The sequence below is a fragment of the Zonotrichia leucophrys genome, chromosome 2 (genome assembly GCF_028769735.1).
Source record: "Zonotrichia leucophrys gambelii isolate GWCS_2022_RI chromosome 2, RI_Zleu_2.0, whole genome shotgun sequence".
NCBI classification, from domain to species: domain Eukaryota; kingdom Metazoa; phylum Chordata; class Aves; order Passeriformes; family Passerellidae; genus Zonotrichia; species Zonotrichia leucophrys.
In genome coordinates, this window is record NC_088171.1 from 29205873 (window position 1) to 29227261 (window position 21389).

Genomic DNA, 21389 nt, shown 5'->3' on the forward strand with positions numbered 1-21389 from the left:
TCCTGTTTATGTTTCTGATTTGAGAATGTAGCCTTCTCATTCACTATACATTAGAAACACACCAAGGCCATAAATGGTGTCAGGTTGCAGGCAGGCAGGGCCAAGCAGCATTAATCATTACTTTAAGGCAACTGGCAAAAGCAGCAGCTGAGGGAACACTACACCCTTCAGCTCTGCATAAATGGACATTCCAGGGTTTGGCGTGTGTGGGTTGGCTTTTTTTTTTTTTTTCCCCTTCAGCATCCATTTTATGAATGAAACTTCAGGCTGCACAGAGTCCATTCATATAAAAGCTATGCTCACAGGGCTCGGTCTCTTGGGATCAATTGGTCTTGAGCAAGGCTGATGTGATTGGTTTAAGGCAGGCTTCAGCCTTCCATTACTGATTTAAAATGCAGCCTGTGTCCATTTGACCTGCCTTAATGCACAAAGAGTAAATCCAGACTGCGCTCTCAATCCTCAAATCAAATCATTAGCCAGTGCCACTTACTGTAACTGTAGATTTAGAGGATATTTATCCATTTCTTTGAAAAACAGGGACTGCAGGACAATTTTTCAGATCGTATTGTCTGCCTTGAAAACAAAAATACATCTACGGTCTCCTGCCTATATACTCACATTAACCTGGTATTCAGGCTTTCCTTTGTTCACAAAGGTAACATTGCAAAATGAAATAATTTCTAACTACAGATTAATTTCAGGCAGAAATAGTGAATAGAGGAAATCAGCTAGACTGACAGAAAGTGAAAAGTTAAATTTGTGCCTTTCACAGCAAACTTCTGAAGTCCAGGTTTCCCAATTTTCCCTGTCAGATGCTGTCGTTTTCTGCCGCCACACAGTCCGACAGCAGATTTGTCTTTTAAAAGCAAGCACAAAGTCCAGTGCAGCTTAACTACTGAACAAAATTCATACTCATTCACTGAAGCAACACAGCAAAGACAAGTTCCCAAAACACAAAGATGAAATATTTTAAACCACAGGGAAAACTGCAAAACCAAAATTGAGGTGAGGAGAGTTCTTAAACTTCCTAACTCAAGAGCAAACCCTGTCCCTTCTCCCCTCCTGCCCTTATGCCATCTGGATTTTCATTGAGAACAATTGTACTTTTGTGTATAAGAATTTCTTTAAGGCCATAAGGAGATGCAGTTCTGAGATGTGTGTACTAAGCACCATACCCAGGAAAAGGAAGGAGTCAGTTTTGTTTCACAAAGCATTTTATAAAAATGTGCTCAAAACAGCCTGATTCAAAAAAAGGGGGGGAAAAAAAAAGAAAAAAGGAAACTTGGAGAGAGAGCTGGAAGACTTTTGAAGCAAGATACAAAATCTTGAGTCACACTGACAGAGCACACACACAATCCATCTACAGTGATTTAGAGGTGGTGCATTAGTACCAATAAATTGCTTTCCATAAGATGTAGTTATGAGCAAGGGAATGCAACCAATCAAAGAGAAAATTCAGGTTTATGATCAAGAAATATTTCTTAACTGTGAAGTCTATTTGTCTGTGAAATAATCTCCCAGAGGGAAAAATAGAAGTAATAATACTTAGCAATCACACAGAACTTTGTATTTTCAGAGCACAGTACAAAAATTAGCGAATATAATCAAAAACAGCAATGGAAGCACCATGACTTGTGCCACTTTAAATGCTGCACTGGTCAATGCATTTAATGCAGCACTGGAGAATATCCTGGAAAAAGCAAACCAGCACTGTCTCCAATTGACTTTTTCTCTTTACACTAGCATCTCCAAATATCTAAATTTTTTCTTCAGAAATACAATAGAATAACAAACTTTTTAAAAAATAAATAGGGGGGGGGGAAGGAATCAAGCTGCAAATAAATAGAAATATTTTTTCCCCTTGAAATTTCAATTCAGCACTTTCTCTTATGCTATTCTGCAAAATCTCAAATTTAAGAATACGTTGGCTGACACCTAGGGAAGAATGTGCTACTAGGGGTCTTTTTCCACCTTAATACCCACTGATTTGCTTTCCATAAAACACCTCACCAGGAATTTGAGAGGATTCTTGCATTTTAATCTGTTTCCAATTATTAGGAAAATACATTTATAACATGGATGGCAGAATGCTACCAATATCCTATTCCTGTAAGAGCAAATTTAGGAGGTTAGTAAATGTCAAAATTAACAACTTCCTGCACAAACTTTATATGAATCCTTTGCTGCAAATATGATACAGCCTTTTGCTCCATCACTTTTGTCTTGAGAGCACAGGTGAAAACTCTTTGTGGGAAGGAGAGCCATGCTGCAAACAGCTTAGCAGGATAAGCCCCTGCTTCATTTGTTACAGGGGATGGATATTGTCTATGTACTGAAGTTTTCAAGAAAAGAGAAGATAATACAGTGGAATGGTCAACTTTAGGCCCCAGTAAAGCCATTCCAGCTCCAGCAAGGTTTTTCAGAGTAGCCACATTGCTTCTGACAGATTTTTGGTATTATGTATTTTTGTACTGCTTATACTGAGACCCTTATCTGATGTTCCCATAATTCTTCATCTAGAAACACAAAGAAAGTCCCTAGGAGCTAAGATTTGAACATATGTAGTACATAATGTTATTTTAAAAATCACCCAGTTCTAACTGGGTATCCAAAACAAACAGGTTTATGTATCTGATTTGTCTCTCTGCCTCCGTTCATTTCTTTTAACAGAAGGGCAGTTGCCCATCCATTCTCACTTGCCAACACAAAGTATTTGCTTGTGAGGCTTCAGGAATTAAAGGGATGAGCAAGTCAGAAAGAAAGACATGGAGGCAAATAATTCTGTCTGGAGAGTTCATTCTTTAAGTGATGTGACTAGTCTCTCGGAAGGGACAGGGACAGAATCCAAATTTTCTAAGGTCCGTTCAAGCATATTAATTGTAAGGCTACCCGGAAATGAAACTGTGAGAACAGCCCTGCTAACGCCTGTAACACGATCAGGAAGTACGGAATCTATCTAAATTTCAACAGAAAAATTCCTGGCAATCAGTAAGTAGTATATGCAAGCAACAGTTCCTCCTCTATTCATCTCCATTACCACTGTGTGACAAATTTCAGTTTCCAAAGACATGGCTATAAAAAATTCTCAACCAAAATAACTATTTCAATTTTGCAAAAAACTATTTTCAATTGGGCAAAACCAAATATTGGGCAATTGGGCAAAACCAAATATACAATTTAATAATTTAAGATGTCACTTTAAAAATTGATTTTTAGTATTAATTGATACACACACAGCAGGAGTCATACCTTACTATATTTGCAAATACACAACATCATGTAAGAAGGGTTAAGCCTGTGAAGGTCCTGCTCAAAAACAAAGCACAGAAGAGACAAGCTATATCAAGTTTGGCCTTTTTGTTTAAGTACCTGAATACTTTACTGAATTCTAGCAGTGCTAACTGTACAGGAAAACCCACTATTAGGCCTTGTAAACAAAGGTCTTAGGAAACCTTTTGGAATACATTCATTAATTATGCAAAATCTCAAAGCTCTGTATGTCCCTGGCTGCACTTCTGTGACTAAAGTTGCTAGATTTACCATCAAGTACTAAATACATCTGACTGTCAGACATGGGGAAAAAAAAATCCATGACAGAAAATGTCTGATTGAACTTATATGATGCACTGTGACTTCTAGAAGCGTGGATAGATAAGGAAGAGCCTCTACTCTGTTGACATTTTTCTTTTTCCATTATCTCAAACATCTCCATTATCTCTATTCTGCAGTAGAAATTGCATACCTGCAATTACAATTACAACTAATTGATCTGCCATTTCCCATGTCATAATTAATGTCATGTTTTAATAGAGTTGTAATCATTCTATAATAATGCTTTTCATTCATCAGCTTCCCACAAAGTATAAAAGAATAGTGCACAAAAGCGATGAACTTTTACGAGTCCCTTTCAAAAATATCCCAAAAGGAACATCTCAGTGCATTACAATGAACTTTTTAAATGTGTTTCTATATTCTTATCTGAGCTGCAATAAAATACAATGAAAAAAAGGACTTTTTACTCTGGCATTCCTTCTTCCCTGAACATCCATAGGTGAAAAATGAAATCAATGATTCAGTGACAAATACATTATGTTTCCTAAGGGGTTATTTAATGTACTCTTAGCAAGGATGGAAAATGATGGTTTCTGGAGAACAGATGGTAACAAGACAAAATATCAACAGACCACAGTTGTTGACTGCAATTTATGGAGTGTACAGATGTGTCAACTTAAATGCAGTGATTCTGAGGCCAATAAAAGTACTTCCTGATACCAACAGATTAATTTTTCATGACCACTGGTTACACAGCTATTACATTTTTAAAAACTAATCATTCATCTACAAAAGAAGCAACAATTTTGCCTGAAGATAATTATTATAAAGTGGAATGTTGTTCTTGCTGGCACAAAATAAATAGACATGACAGGACTGGATACAAGTTTGTACATCTTCATTTCAGAATAAAATTTCCTGCTTTCTTCCATACAGAATATTCCAAAGAAAGATCAATGTTAGCAGCCAGTCCAGATTTAAAGTAACAGTATGCAATAAGGAGGTCCCACTTCTGAGCCAAATAAGATGCATATTTACAAATGGGCCTTTTTTTGACCTTTAATTTAGCAAGATGAATAACAGTGCTTGTGAAGGTTGCAAGGGACTGGCAGTGCCTGAAGCTGTAGTCCCCCATTTATTATCCACTGCCACATGAACTACACAGTCTCTCCCATATGCTCTAGGACCAGAGATACATAACTCCACAAAGCCACAGATCTCAGAACCCTCATCAATGAATGGGTTGAGTTCTGGATCTGATCCTTGTAATTCCATTTCACTTTCATCTTGTCTTATATTTCAGCTTGGAGAAATATTTCACCCCTGGTCCCCTCCATGTTAAGGGCGAACTCGAATTTTCCTAATGATTGATTTTTTTGCCTGTTAAGAATAAGAAAACTTCCCAAATTTCCCCATTCTAACATTGAGATCAACTCTACAACAAGCACTTTACATGAATGAAACCACAAAATACCCCACCAGATAGTCAGTGTTAAGTTAGCTACAAAAAGAAAATAAAAAAAACTGTTTTACACTATATCAAATTGCAAGATAGTCTTTCATGAGCTGAAATTTCAAAGGACACTTCAACTCAGCTGTCATACAGCCTTTGGCAAATAAACTGCAAAAGCATCTAGCCAGAGACTGAACCAGAAGGAAAGCCCTGGGAGTACAGCAGCATCAATAAGAAGGGGGAGTCAGACCGAAGTCAGACAGAGCCATCCGTTCCCCCTGCCCAAGTCATCATGGATGTGTATGAAAGCAATGTACTCTCCTCCAGAAGCACAGCTGGGACACGCTGAAATCACTCCCTTTCAACAGAGGAGCATGCACAAAGCAGGACTGAGGCAGACACTGAAGAGGAGCTGCAGAAATCACTTACACTAAAACTGAACAACATTTTGATTGCATTATCTTGGCTCCATACCAATCAACTGTTTAACCCCACCTAGAGCATTCCTCATATTTTAATCTCAGCTTCTTTTCATACCACCTTTCCAGCTTTCTTCTTTATAGCTTCCTTTACCTTGTTACTTGGTGCTCATTACTAAATTTCTTTTTTGACTTCTTAATTTTCTCATTCTTTTCCCAATTATAATATAAATATTATGTTGAAATTTTGTCAAACATTTACAGTATTATTCCCTTGATTTTTCTATCCTTCCTATTGCTTATCTTTTCTATTTTGATCAGAACCTATTGAGAGTAGATTCTGCCACCACCTCCTCTGTTTTGTACTGCCTGTAGAGCAATAAGGTTCCATTCCAGTTGCCCTATAAGCACAATCATAATAAACATTATTAATAGCAACAGTGTATTCTCTACATCAGCAACCTGGCATCTCAGATTATGTACCTCCACAAAACACAGCAGTATGCACAAACTGAGGAGCTGACACCAATTTGGCCGATTCTTCTCCCTCATCGGTTTTATAGCTGTATAAGCCCCACTTCAGTGGAGTTACTCCTGATTTAAAGTAATGCAAGCAAGAGGAGAAAGAGTTCTCTATTTCTGGCACACAAATGGAAGAACTCATAAAATGGAGCTCACAAATTCAGAGGTCAAAGATGAGATAGTACAGAACAAGATCCCTCTTAACAAAGCAAATTTGCACCCATTACTTTCTTCCTCGACTTCTTTAATGTTTCTGGACAGAGATTTCTAGAAAATGAAGCCTTTTAAAGAGCAAGAAATGGTGGCACAAGTCACACTGTATTATGTAGCAATCTTAGTACTTTTTAAGCTGTCTCACACATAATTTGTGAGATGTGTCAAAAGAGCAAGTTTCAATTCATACAATCAAGACATCAATAGCACTGGCTTGGAGTGAAATATTGTTTTGCTATGCAGAACTAAAGGAGAATCTCACCTACCTGAATCATATGCAAAATCCCTAGGTTCCTGTTTAATCATCAGAGGAGGGGGGAAATTTTGACTGGCTGCACTGCCAACCATAGCGTTGTGTTCATAAACTGGATCGTGGTACTCCTGCTTAAAACCTTGAGGCGGGAAAGGGATGTTTGGTTCAGACATCTGGCGCTGATATATTGGACGTCCTTCCCTTGGCATTGCAGGCAAAGGTGGGAAAGAATTGCAAGGTTCAGAGAGCTGGCGGCGAAATCTAGAACACAAATTAGAGAGGTCATGTAAAGGACTCCAGCTACGTTCCATTTCCCAAAGATCTTCACAAGTCGTTATTAGTGGCTGTATCACTTTCTCAATAACCAACATTTTGCTTATGACCATGCCAAGTGCTCCCATCAGGGTCACTGTCACTGTAAAACAGCAGCAAGCAAAGAAACAAAAATCCCACCTATTAATACCAGCTCTAAGACCTGTCCCCACCACATCCTCTTTGCTTTCAATATCTTCCCTCAACAGCAGAGGGAAACAGGAAATGCATCAGTTTGAAAACAGTAGAAAGACTGACATTCTACCACAGTGACATGAAGGAGGCGTAGTTAGAGTTCTCTGCTCATTCACAAATGTTAGCAACATCTTGCTCCTACTCTAATATACTCTTACCCATCTTACTGTTACACAGAAATCATTCTGACCACAATAAACACATTTTTTATAGAGTATTGTCTGCTCTAACATTTGGAAACATTCCAGAGTAAAAGTCCACTGTTCTGGGGTGGTGTCGTGAGAGATCGATTCACAAGGATGGCACTGCACTCCAGCTGTAACAGGAAGGGAATGTCAGCACCCTCGTAAAAGGAGAGGGTGCAAATTTTTGCTACGACAATTAATTACCCTCCAGCTTTAACTTTTCCCCTTGGTTATTTCTACATGAAAGTTGTAATCTGTACAAGCCACACTGCCATTTGGTATTCCCAAATGCTCTTCAGTAGGCAAAAAAGAAGAGAATTTCAAATTATCTTGTTTTACATGAAATGCTACTCTCAAGAGCCTATGCTTGTTTTCTCTTCCATAAAACCTATCTAACTGAACTAAAAGGCCTGAATGTAATTACTTGGACATCTGCAGGTTCAGAATCATACAGAAGAATACCAGGATGCTTTTTTCCCACTGGACCCTGATGAACTGCATGATGTCTTCCAGTTATGTCCTGCAGATTACCACAGTAGTAATCACCACAGCAGTAATATTGTGTCCACACTAACCAACAGCAAAGGCAATGCTCTTGCAGCAAACTGTTTACTAGTCCTGTTATCACTTAATACAAAAAAGACACTTAAAAAATACCCCCAAAAACTTGTGCCTTTCTTTGTAAGCTTCTTACTGTCACACAAAAGAAAAATGGAGACCTAATCATTCCTGAGCTTCCTATACTTCGGGTCTGAACCAGCTTTGATTCATGCAAGCAAAAAACTTTCTTTTGGAGAAAACTATGTGAGTGAAGTACAATGCAGGAGTTTGATTCCATGAGCAATAAAACCCTTGACTATCAACTCATAGGTAGTACATATTTCTACAACAATTTAAACTCTATTACCATCTGTCATAATACTGCTGTAACTTATTCTGACAAATATTTACTATCACAGTGTAATTATAAATACTGTGGAAACTAGAGAGATAGAAACTATTACCATGCAGTAGTGGAGACAAAATGAATTTTTCCAGTGCTGCTGTAAATACTATAATTTTTGCGGTAGAAAGAGTACTGTGCTGTAACATTGGGGTTTGCAATTCCACCTACACCTGCAGAAAATAAACTTAGAAACTCAAATGTATTATGAAACAGTTAGGCTGACTGGCACTGCATTCATTTCCTTTTTTTCCTTTTTTCATTAGCCAAAAAAAGAAGCAGAAATTATCATTAAGAACTGTCAAGGAGTGAATCAGAAAATTGCAACTTGAAGATAAAATAAGAAACAGGCTCACTCACAAAGCCTCAAAGGAAGTTAATAATACTTGTTGTACTGGAAGCTTTGTATGGAATCAAGCCATTTGTTTATACAAGTGGATTTGTTTCCTGTTGGTACTTGTTAGGACCACTTATCGTTCATATACTCATGCCCTGTATGAAGATGTATGGGCTGTATGTACTAGATATTATTGCTATCCTGTGCCACCAATGCACGTTCCAAAAACACTGTGCCTTGAGTTACAGATGCATATATGAACTCACATAGGCAGGTCATTTGTTTAAATGACATTTTCTGAATACAGTCATTGTAGTAGTATCTCACCTTGTAAATCACAAAGATTTGAATTTCACAAAAATATGAAGTACATGTTTGCTTCATACACAAGATTCAAAATAAATAAGAAAATGGGGGAAAATTATCTCCCACTACAATTCCACCTTTCTTTCAAAACGGAGAAAAATGAGATGATTTTTTCCTTCCTTGAGTCAGCTATTTTGGACTTTACTAGAACACATGATGTTCTATAATAGAAGGGAAGCATTAGTACAAAATGCCCAAAAGAACATGGATATCAGAGATGGGGAGGGAGCAGAAATTATGTAAAGAGCCTACAAAGCTTGCACAGAGCAAGGGTTGTGCGTACAGAAACTATACTAGGATGTATGCAAATGTCTATAAATACTGAAGTTAGGGTTGATATACAGGTTCAGTGCTCTCTTTACAAGTAGCTTTATAATAAAAAATTTTTTTTTTTCATCTGAAAAATCTTACTACTGTTCTCTGCACATCAGCCATTTAGCTTCAGCTGATTTCGGTCTCCTGGCAGCTTGACTTTGGTGTATGTACAGGAACACATTTATCCACCCTCCTGTAATCTAAACCACTGCCTGCCTTCACTGGGGGCCTTTGTGGCTAGACCACGGTCCACAGCTGGGGAGGAGATGGGGACTATGACAGGTGAAGGGGCCAATTCAGTGTTTCTTGATGGCCAGAAGGGCTTATAGAGAGCCTTGGTGGTATTTAAAGCTATCTCAGCAGAGCACAAAACAGCAATATTAACGTTAGCAACCTCCTTCAAAAGTGCTCTGCACAAATCCCTGGAGATAACAGCCCTTATTAGAGCAGAAACATGCAAATCACACTCCCAACAACTGTATTTCTTTCCAGGTCTTTCTTAATTTGATAATGGTTAAGAGGTAAAACAAGTTTCTGAACATATATCTCTTTACACACCATTGGAATTTTAAATGTTCCAATGAGAGCAATCAAAACTCAGCATACAAAAACAGGTTCATGCAATAAAGGCTAGGGTAAACAGAATTCCACAAACAAGTGCTTGGACTGAAAAAACAGGGAATCCACTGAACATATCTGTTGCAAAACTGAGCTAAGACAGTTGTCTGGGGATTTCTAACATATCAAAACAAAACAGGGTGACTTAAGGACAGTTTAAGCTTTAATTCTAGTCTCTAACTCTTGTGGCTTTTACTCAGACTAATGTTATTTAAGCATGGTTTATGTTGGCATCTTTTTTTGAAACACTACATTACAGAAGGGCTTGGAAAAACGATCCAGCCTCCTAAAGAATATTCTGAAGCAGGGACACTGCAACATAGCCACTTATCCCTTAGATAGGTGAACTGCTTAGCAAGAGGCCAGATATTTATAGTTAGGAACATGCTTGCTAGTGACTTATCACCTTGAAGGGCTTTCTAGCCTCAAGTGAATCACAGAGCTACAGAAAAGCCCAGGTTGGAAGGGACCTTGAAAGACAATTGTGTCCAGCCTTTCGTGGGAAAGGGAGCCTAGATGAGATTATCCAGCATACTGTAATCACCCTCACAAGACAGAAGCAACATGTAATTTAAATTCTGTCACTGCCAATATGAACTCATACACTAGTGCACCAAGCTGGGTGCCAGCCTTTCATGAACACACACATTTCTGCACTACCAACCTTGCTGGTTTCCACCTCGATCCCCCAGCCTAAAAGGGAAGAGCTGTGGGCAGGAAGCCAGTACTACCCTATATAAGAGCCACAACTGAACACCTTCCCATGTTTTGTGGTTTACCTGTGATCCATGGGGAAGCTGCTGTCTGGAATGGACTGGGATGGAGGGAGGTGGGTAGGGAAGACGCGGTCAGGTTTCGGGGTCTGGGCGGAGCTTGGGGAGGCATGGTGCAGCGGCGACACGGGAGTGCTGGATGGCGTTGGTGGGTTGGAGGGCCTCATTCCCACTTGTGGTTTCTGATCATAGGCACTATTAGTAAGGCAAGGGAAAAGCAAGGTAGGTTATTTTTTCCAAAGAAAGAAGAAAAAGCAAAACCATAGCATCTACATCCAGAAAAAAATCACCACAAGTGCCCCATTTAGAAGCTTTTGATTATAGTTAACTTATGAACCAGTTTGGGGCAGAAGAATTCTCAACTTTACACTAGGAAGGGCAATGAAGAACTCATGTTAGAGGCAAGTGATTCAGCACAGCATTTGCTTCTATGAGACACAGAAATGTACTTTTAAAGGACTCAGTCTTACAGTCACATTCTAACAGGAGGTATACAAAATACATAAAAGTAGAAGCACCTTGACTAGAGCACAAAGAGCTGACGGTGCCTGTCAAGGATCTTTTCCTTTTGCACAAACCACAAAGTGAGACAGTAAAACAATACAGCCAGAGGGAAGTGATCTGACCCAGAAAAACAATGGTATGCTGGCTTAGCTACCCATACTAGGATGTCAGCAGCCTCTCCTGACAGGTTTTTTTACCCCTCTCTCTCTCAAACTGCTGGTCCTACAAATACATAGATGCTATTTTCAAGGGTGTCTCACATCAGGAAAGGACCTGAGAACACTTTGATCATCCCTGTTTCTAACCAGGAGAAATGCAGACATTAGGAATAGTAAGCACAAGCTTGCACGCTTTTCTACGTCAGCTCCCTTAGCACCCATCAAATCCATCAAGAGATTCATTTGATTTTTAAAACCAAAATCATTCCTTATAACTGGCAAAAGTGCCAGTCTTTTCCTTTTTTTACCCCATTCATATCCAAAAAGTTAAATGCTATAATGCTTTAAGTGCTAACAGTTTTCATACTACATTGATGAGAATCAAAGCTAGAGGAAAGATTCTAAAATAGACTGAAATGTCAATAAGAAATCTTTCACTGCTGACACTAAAGGAAGGAGTGACATGCAAATGCAACCAAAAGAAAGTCAATAAGGAATGAAGAGGTATCAAGCCCCTCCACCACCCACAAATAAATAAAGCTTTTATTATCTATGCCTATAAAAGAAGACAACTTGCTTTTGAATGCAACTAATGAAACACTGTTTTAAAAGGTAATCACCCAGGAATATACACATACAACATCTTCACAATTTGTCAAATACCTAATGTGTTGCTCAGACCTGCCAATCCTTTGCCTGTTACACAGATCTCTCTTTCCTAATGCACATAATGCATTTTGAAAGTACTTTCAACACAGCTCACAGAAAACAAGATATTCCTTTCTTCTATTTCATGTTTGAACCCTGGGTTTTTAAACTCTGGCTAGCTCCCATGGAGGAGGAATGGAGGATGTGCATTTTGATGAAAAACACTGCTTTAAAATTATTATGTAAGTGTTTGACACAACTGTAAACAAATCCATCAGTGTTCATCAGCTAAATGCATTATCTCATCAGTCTGTTATCTGCTGAAGAGGTAACTTTTCTAAGATCTCTATTATGGTTTTATTACTCTTTCGTCAGTCCTCATTTAAGCCAGCAGTTCTCACTGCAAATATGCTCCTAATTACTTTACCTGACATTGTACAGGCACTTTTCCCCATAACTGAACTTGAATGGTTGCTCTTGACTGCAAGCGGAGCCAAGTTCCGAACATGGGCTATGGGGTTCCTTCTTGATTTTCACAGGGAGACCATGAAAAGCCACTGGAAAGAGAAGGAGAATGCAATTAAAACCCAAGTACAATATCAACAATTAGCTTTCCCAAGTAAGCTCGACACTGCTAATTAAACACATGATTAATTAAACAATTGTAATAATAAAAACAATATAGGAAATAAACATTTCAAATATTTCTTTGAGTGTCAACTGAAAAATAGACACCAGAGATCCTTCACATTGGCTATTATCACTTCTATTGTTTAATAGAATGATGGCCAGCATCCCATCTCATTAGCAGGAAAATAACAGCCCACTTATATTTGGCTTAACTACTGTAAATGTTGTCAGAGGCAAAATACTTCCCAGGCACCAAATGTTTCTAAGTAATATCAGAGGTTGCTTTTAGCTATAAATGCAATAGTAGTCCACTTCAAAGAGCATCACACAAACGACTCCAAAATAAATTTAAGATCTATCAGCCTCAAGTGTATGATCAGTAATGTTTTCATCCCACAGAATGCTTGAAAATTTGCAGTGAAACCCCTTGAAACTGGATGATTATATGCACTTTTAATTATAAATAACATCACTAAAAAATCAGAAAAAATGTTTTAAGTAATTTTTCTTAAAAATAAACAAGATAAAATCCTGGCCTGACGAAATTCAATAGTAGATGTGGTATAGACACAAACAAAACAAAAAAAGTCATACTTTTTAAAAGCTAAAAAAAAACCCCAGAGGGGGTGTGACAGAAATGCAGCATTAATTAGAAGCACAAGGTGGTCTGTACTAAGGGAAAGGCCAAAGGTAAAGGCAAGGTTAACCAGCAAATTAGTTTATACCAGACAACTTTCCTTATTTCATATCCAATCTTAACCAAAATTAAAGCAGAAGAAAATTAAAAGTTCACCTGACACTGACAGACCTAAGTAAGTGGCTAGGAGGACAAAGGACTAAAAGACAGTTATGTAACAGCTTGAAAACATACCTTTCAAGTTTTAAATAAAATGAGGTTGTTAATGCATTTTTGAACTCCAAGATGGCTAGAATTCAGAAATAATTTTATCACTTTGATGTTGTCACCAAAACACCATAGTATGAACATCACATTCCAGCCTGACACAGACACTTGTATCTCCACAAAAATCCACGTACATGCAGCAGTTCCTGTTAGGGAATCTCAGCAAAAAGCCAGGCTATCATTATATACCATCAAGTAGCATCTTACCCCTTGTCTTGCACCTGAACTTGGGAAAGAAGATTTGTTACAGCCTACATATCTTCTGATACTAATGCATCTGGGCTCAGTGGGGAGATAAATGAAATGCTGTCTAAGAAGTGAGCATCCGAACCACTAAACTCTGGCATCTGTGAGCAAGGTCTGGATTCCAGACTTTTGCATTGGCTTTTCTCATGGTTAGGCAATGTTCAGAGAACTCTTTCACAAATAGATCCTCTCATACCCTATTACATGACAGCTTCTACTACTGCCTTTCAATTGAGTCATCTGCAACATAACACTATTCAATTTTGACACGTATTTTCACAAAACTCACAAGAGTTAGCAGAAACACCTATTCAGCTATTATATTTTGTGGACAATACCACAAAAAGTTATGTGGAAAGATTAGAAAGGAGAAGCAGACAATAAAACATATAGAAATGCATATGCACAGCACAACAGCTTAGGAAACAGAGACGGAAAATGTGAACATCACAAGAAAATAAGAATTCTTCCTGAATAACACTGTCTGAACTTGCACTAAAAAAAAGCTCACATAGACTTCTTGAAAAATGATTCTCAGACTTAATAACATGGCAAAATGCAGCTCAGTCAGTTTTCCAAAGCAATCACAAAGCAGGCTGATATCCAGTAGTTTGTTTCAGGATGCTTCTAGTGAACTTTTACTGCTGACTCTCCTTTGTATGTCTGGTCAAATAGTGCATGCATATACATTTAATGTATATGATGGGCCCCACAACTCTGGGACGCTGGCTCCAAAGCTAAGGTAGGCAATCTCTTTAACTTGAATAAAAAAATTAAAACACAACTGCAACAAGACTGTTTTAAAGCCAGTATCACATATTTGCACAAAGGCCACAGGCTGCTCTATTTTTTATTTTTAATTTTTTTTTTTACTTTGCTACTTCCTTGGAGTTAATCTGTTATGAAAAATTACTTCCCTTATTTATTTTTAAATAACGGGAGTACAGAGACTCCCACACTGCAGCCCTGTGCGGAGAACTGGCTGGGTATTTCATCACAGCGCTGAGAGCCTGAACGTCTGCTAACAGGCAGTTTTCCAGCTCACTGGCACAGGCACAAGTGAAAGCAGCACATTCATTTTGTGCAATTTGCTTTACCTTCCCACATGGAGTTGGTGCATGTAAAAGGCTGTTAAGTACTAAATTATTCCTTATCAAATCACCATCATCTGGAGTCATGATCAACACTAATTAAATTACTTTCACTGAACACGGCTCCAGCCTGCTGCCTCAACTGCGAGGTACATTTTATTTTGCTTACTGTACAGTCCTAGCAAGGTAGAGGGCACACTGCTAGAAGGCATCTCTGCTGTAGTTTTAATTAAAGTTTACCTCACCTTCCTACCAGCTTTATAAGCTAGGGTAAAGTGTATCAAATCAAGTAGGTTAACACCTTCACTTCATTTAGAGAAAGCATTACAGACCAAAGTGATTTTATATTAGATCTTTATCTTAACTACAGCCAGAAAGATAATGTAGCTGTAAAATTTAAAGCCTTCCTCGGGCAGTCCCCTGACACAGTCACCATGCTAAGCTTTATCTGTAACTCCACTTTTAGAGGTAGAGAGGAAAAAAGATAGGCTGATAAAAACACTGCTTTTTGGGGGCTTTCTTGAAGACTACTTGCCCTTTCAGGACATGTCTTAAGTGTGGCTGAAGATGACAGACTTATTTTAACTATACAATTTCAAACATTGAAAGCAGTTTTCATACCATCACTGAAACCCTTTGCCTGTCACTTCTGATTTTAGTGTGACGCTCATTCTATAGTGCACCTATTAAAAGAATTTAAACATACACTCTTTTGCTAAACCGGATTTTATATTATGTTCTCAATCTTCTTTCTTTTGAGGAGAGCAGGGTTGCTTATTTATACAATCTAATTTTAGTGCAGCATACCAGCTACCAACACATTCATATTAACAAAATGACATTTTAAACAACCATCTCCTTACCACTTCTTTCTTCCTGATGGTAAATTCATTTTACTTAACCCCAGAACAAGAGTCTCAACCCTATTAAAGTAAGGGGCTCTCTGCCTTAATAATGGTCTTATTAAGCAGTGACCAAGGGCCAAGATTTCGTCCCCAGTGATTACTTACAGATAACTACCTCCGAACTTGAAAGGCAAACAATCCTACAACATGTATTTAGATGGATGGCTTCAACACCTCATCTCAACTACCACACAAAGTCAGGCTTACCGGTATCAGAAAGAGACCCTTGCCCCACTGTCTGGAGCATCTCCAAAGCCAACACACAGATATAAGGCAAGCATGACTGCTGCCATATATTGCAAATTGATGAAGGTATAATAAATTACTGTATGCATATTCTCTGTGCATAAATATGTCTATTTATATCTGCAGAGTAAAAGGGCTTGCATATTATACATAATGTGCTGCTGTACAGAACTAGATTTTATACAAAGCTATAATGATTTCACCCCAAAGTAAGCTCACATGTAACACGTAAAAACATGGGGTGGAACCTGCCATCCATCCTTCAGAAGTGCTGTTCTACTTTGCTATCTGTCAACAGCCTAATCCCTGAACATTTGGTTCATAATAACACCCAAAGAATGAAGAACCACATCACTCAAATGAAGAACAATTTTATTAAGAACTCTAAAGTCAAAGGGGAATTGGTTTGTCTCAGAGGAGTCTGATATGTACACTTTCTAGCCTGAGAAACAGGAAGTGTACCACCTCTGTACAAACAGAACTGAATCTACTTCTTTTGAGAAAGCCCTGAAATGCACTGCATTAAGCAATGGCTTAAAATATTTTTCAATTCAAGAGGTGACTATTCAAGATGAAGAGGAAATTAGGAATATGTTATGTGAAATGGCAAGTCATTTCTCCTTTGAACAAAAAGTAACATTTTAACTTTCAAACTTCAGATTCCTGCCCAGAACACATGATAAAATCTTATTTCTGAGGAAGAATGGTTTTAAACATACTTTAAAAAGCCACAAAATATAACTGGTAATTCAGTGATGTTGGCTAATGGCAGGCAATGCTTACTCTACTGATCAAAGAGACAAAGATGTCCTATCCACACTTGTGGGTCAAGAACTTCTACTATATGGTATAAAATCAATTGACAGCAGTTGATTTTGTACCACACTTGCTCCTGATAGTGAACTCTGATGTCTCCTAATTAATACTATATTCACACGTATTACATTTGAGGACTTTGAGTACCTGAAGAGAAAAGAAAGAAACAGTAAGTCATGGCCTAAACAGCTGTTTCTGAGCTGTTTTTCAAATTTATGCTCTCAAATCATTCTCTAAACACAATTCTGTAAATAAACTCACTAATTTTGATCATCAATTAAGGCAAAATGGCTAATGTGCAATGTAAGGTTTGAGAGATTTCTTGAACATACTTGAATACAGGGGACTTGACTCAACAGCAAGATGAAAAGACAGAAGACATAAAAATACTTAAGTTGATACCACTCCAGGTACTAGCAACTCCAGACTGACTGAGGTGAACCAATATAATACTTGGTAAAATTTCAAATGCAAGAAGGAAAGGACCCTGTGCTGATAAAGGCAACACAGTCACACTCTAAATCTATCTCTCGATACATACAGCAATGCAGCAGGCACTTCAGATACATCAGAGTCTCTCCAAGATTCTTTTCCAGTACATTTACTTCTGCCAAGCCCTCCCCTTCCCCCAACACACAAAAATCCATTACTAAAGGGTCTAATCTCAGCTATCAGCACAGAGTGCCTTTTATGGAGCCATTAAACCATTTCTCTTGTTTACAGTGCCTGAAGAAAGATGTGAATTATGTCTGTGACAAAACAGGCGATAACATTTCTAAACTGCTATCAAAATGCAAACTGAAATACACTTAAGGACAGGGACCCTAATTCATGTTTTTGCCATTTTCCTTGCTCACTATAACTTAACAGCACTCACCTGATGATTCAAACAAATTATTTATGCTATAAGTACAACAGGTAGGCATTAGTAAAAAAAAAATAAAATCTGCTTTTAAACAGTTTATTGAACAGTTCATCAAAGAGCATAAAATGCTAGTTATGTCTTAGGTGATAGTAGTGACCTAGCTGCTCTTATCAGAAAACATTTTTAAAAAATCCAAGCACAACACTGTGGGTTCACGAGTCCTGAAATGCCTTATTTTTGCAACAGTCACCTTAACATTTGAATCATACATTCAGTATAGGTATTTGCTTACCTTAAGCAATGAGCTATGAAACTAAATACTTTCTCTATAGCTTTCTAGGTAGGAATGCCAGGCTTTATATATATTTTCCAAAGAGGTTTCAAAAGTGTGCATTCAACTCATGAAACAACAGCCTTCTGCATTCTGGAAGGCATGTATTGATTATTTAATTCTAGATCATTATGATTTGAGCTTTAGACCTTTGTAGACAGCTCCACTCTGAATTTCAACAATATGAATCAGATTAAAGACATCAGGATGCCAAAGCAGTGTGCTCTTTCAATTTCATTGTACTATATATTTTGATGAGAAGTTTTACTGGTAACTTTGAGATGCTCAGGAGTGATCAGAAGCAGGCACTCGACATAGCTGACCATTCATTCATACTCCAGAGGTTATTGTGCTGCTGTTGGATGAGGTATGCAGCCTCATATACTAACAGAACCTGAAATAAAAATATCATGTAGGAGAGGTGACAGATGAAGAGAGCTGGGACAGTAAAGGTAATCAAGAATTGCCATCTAAACTGTTCCCAATGATTTTGAATAAAAAGCCTGTAAATACCTAAGATTGCTACAGCTGAACACAGAAGTGACTTTAAGCATGGACGACTGAGGCAAGATCTGCAGTTGTTTTCACCCTACATGATCTCTTGCAAAAAAACGTTTTGTTTCTGGCCACTGCAAGAGCTGCAGAAATGAGCAAGACTTGAAGGCTGTGAACTGATTTAGAAGTGGCTGAAGAGATTACATCTACACAGACTCCACCAGGTTCTTCAACCATTTATCTATCAAAGTCACCCCTATCAGATCTTAGCTGAGCTCCAGTCAACTGGATTTCATTTAGGTCCTGCTCTCTGCCAGATATTGGAAGAAGTTGGTGACAAATTGGATATCTGACACACAGATATGCATCATCACTGTGGTTTCAGAGACTATCCTGGCAGTTATAGAAAAGCAGAACCTAGACAAGAGACCTGAACTTTCGCTACCTTACAAATGAAAGCTGCTAGCAAGAGAAGGGAGGGTGGGGATGGGAGTAATCTATGCATTCCTGTCAAGTATCTTTTTGAAGAAATACATGATCTTGATATTATTCTCCATTTTACAGTTGCATCTAGAAAACTATAACTCCTTCAAGATCCAGAATTTAGACCTAAAGAGAGACCTATACTCACCAAGTAGTGACTGCTCACCTGAAACAGTCTGAATGTATGTTTGGGTATTGTTGTGTGCACACAGAGTCAAATGAAAGTAAGCATACTGAATATGTAAGCATGTCTCTGCAATGATACATTACATATGGCCAAAATATGTGTAATACTGTAATAAAGAGCAGAAAGATTGTTTCCTTTTCAAATGGACATGTATAACTGGGGAGAAAATGGGTAAGCAGCAAGCAGAAGAAAGTAGAAACTTGTAAATGTGTGAAAAAGCATTCAATAAAAAGCTAGTTCTTATGTGGTAACCTGACTCTTAAGTCCACAAAAGAAAATCTCTGGACAGCCTTTAACACAGAGAATGCTCTGCCACCCCTTGTCTTAGTGCTCTTTCCCAGAAAGTGGGACTTCATCACTGGGCAGCACTTGGCAAAGCCGTTATATATGATTCCATCAATTCAGTCTTCGCCTTGGCTTCAGATCAGATCCTTCCAGCCCCTACTAGCTCAAAAGATAGAAACAGCATGGGACCTCATTTTTTGGAAGCTAGTTCTGAACGATGAGCCCAAGCACCAGCTTTCAAAGCCAACTGGCAAGAATAGAATACGTGGGCAAGAAGGATCTATTTGAGAACCTTGTTTAACAAAAAGAAAATACCAGCTTTGAAGTAATCTGTCACCTTTACTGGAAAATATGCAACTACAAATGCACTTTAATAACAGTTAGAACTCATGCTGCAAAATGAAGCAAATTGCTTATTTTCTCTTCCAAACTAAAGCCTACAATATTGTACATGTCAATTAATGGTCTACTTGAATCGCATGAACGCAACGCAAGAGTATAGCCTTTACATCCTTAGGGGGTGGGAAAGGATGTGGGGGGAAGGTAAAGAATAAAAGACAGCCCAAAATTGTGGGATTTTTTTCCTCAAAGCCTACATGGAATGTTCTCAGATGACATGGTATGAGAATAGAAAAAAAAATTATTTTGAATTTGACTTAGGAAAAAGTAGCAAGTAGGTGAAAACAAACGGCAGCGCAAGCTGGAATTTATTTTTGTTTACAAATAAGGAGTTGCAAGATGGAAAATAACAGCCCATTTTCCTACAATTGATATTGGAAAATTCTGGACATTAAGATCTACAGTAATGCATCCATCTTAGCCAGCACTGTTTGCTAAAATAACTTGCTCTTGCTTTGGAGTCAGGTTTTTTTCTTTCCTAATTTTTTAAGCAAAAAGCATTACAGATTAATGACTAAAAGACAAAAAGAATGCATCGATGAAACTCAATTCTAAATTAATTGAATCACCTGTTCATCTATAGATTATGTTAATTCTCTGTATTCAACATAATTTTCCCTATCCTGACTATGATCTGGCATTAACATGAAGTCTTTGAGATTAGCACCTGAGGCCAAAAAAAGTGTTGAAATAGAAAACAGAGAAGAGTTCACTGCACCTATAGGGCACCAAGTCTGCATCAGTATCCATCAGGCAGATTTATACAAGGGCATTTATACCCAGGGAAAAAGTGACAAACAAAACATCACTAAAATGCAGGCATATGCCATTTCCCTGCAGGACACCTTATGTGACAATTAAACATTATGGTCCTGCCCCTGTTCAGCAAAGAAATTCTTCTAGGACCTTCTTCACAAAGGAAAGTAAGTGTCATTCTTTAACTGGAATTTTCTACAGCTTGTGTGCTAAGACACTAAAACATTCTGCCAGTGTAGCTATTTCTGGGCAGCTAACCCAAGACCCTCTTGCCATGACAGATGTAGCCTCCCCTGAGAGGTGGAGGGGTTCCCAGTTAGTGTGGGAGAGGAAGCACAATATTGGAGGTTGTACGCATTCTGCTTAATAATTGGTTCACTTCTATAAATCCTCACTTTTAGTGCAAGATATCCCTGATTTGCTTATCTGTGGAGATGCAATTTCTGAAATGCTCTTTAGTTACTGAGGGTACACCTGCGGCCTTCTGACACTGGAAGTCCTGAAGATAATTCGGATATTTGTAGCCACTTTGCTTCTCATTTCAAAGGACCATGTCAGTCAAAAATTTCATAGTATATTCACTGAGTATATTCAGTGTAACAACAAGTAAAAAGCCCACCCAAAGGGTAAGCCACTAGACTGGGGGGGTAGGGGGAGTAACTTTCAGTAAATATCAATAAAAGATAACCTACTCACTAAAATGCAAAGGTAGACCAATTCCAAGGCAAACTTTCCCAGAGGCTTCTAGTAAATACCTAGCTAAGGCACTATAGGTCCTTTGTCATAAACTGACAGTGTATTTATTTGGGCAGCTGCTACCTGGCTGAACTGCCACACAATATTAGAAAACTGTTTCTACTCTTCTACCCTCAAGCATGGAACATTTTGGCATAATTGTGGTTAGTTGATCCCTCTTTGCCTCTATCCCCAAAAGATTTCCACTTTCCCACTAAGAATTGTCTGGAAAGTATTTTCAGGCAGCAG

General features: G+C 38.2%; 1 protein-coding gene across 4 annotated transcripts in view; it reads right to left on the reverse strand.

The window, feature by feature from the left end:
- ETV1 (ETS variant transcription factor 1) overlaps window positions 1-21389 on the reverse strand; it is a 67393-nt gene that overhangs the window by 20047 nt on the left and 25957 nt on the right. For all 4 annotated transcript variants that reach the window (XM_064704406.1, XM_064704407.1, XM_064704405.1 and 1 more), the window contains 3 exons: window positions 12194-12323; window positions 10463-10651; window positions 6426-6673 (listed from right to left, as the gene is read on the reverse strand). In XM_064704406.1, the coding sequence (XP_064560476.1) occupies window positions 6426-6673; window positions 10463-10651; window positions 12194-12323 (567 nt within the window). The remainder of the gene's footprint in view (window positions 1-6425; window positions 6674-10462; window positions 10652-12193; window positions 12324-21389) is intronic.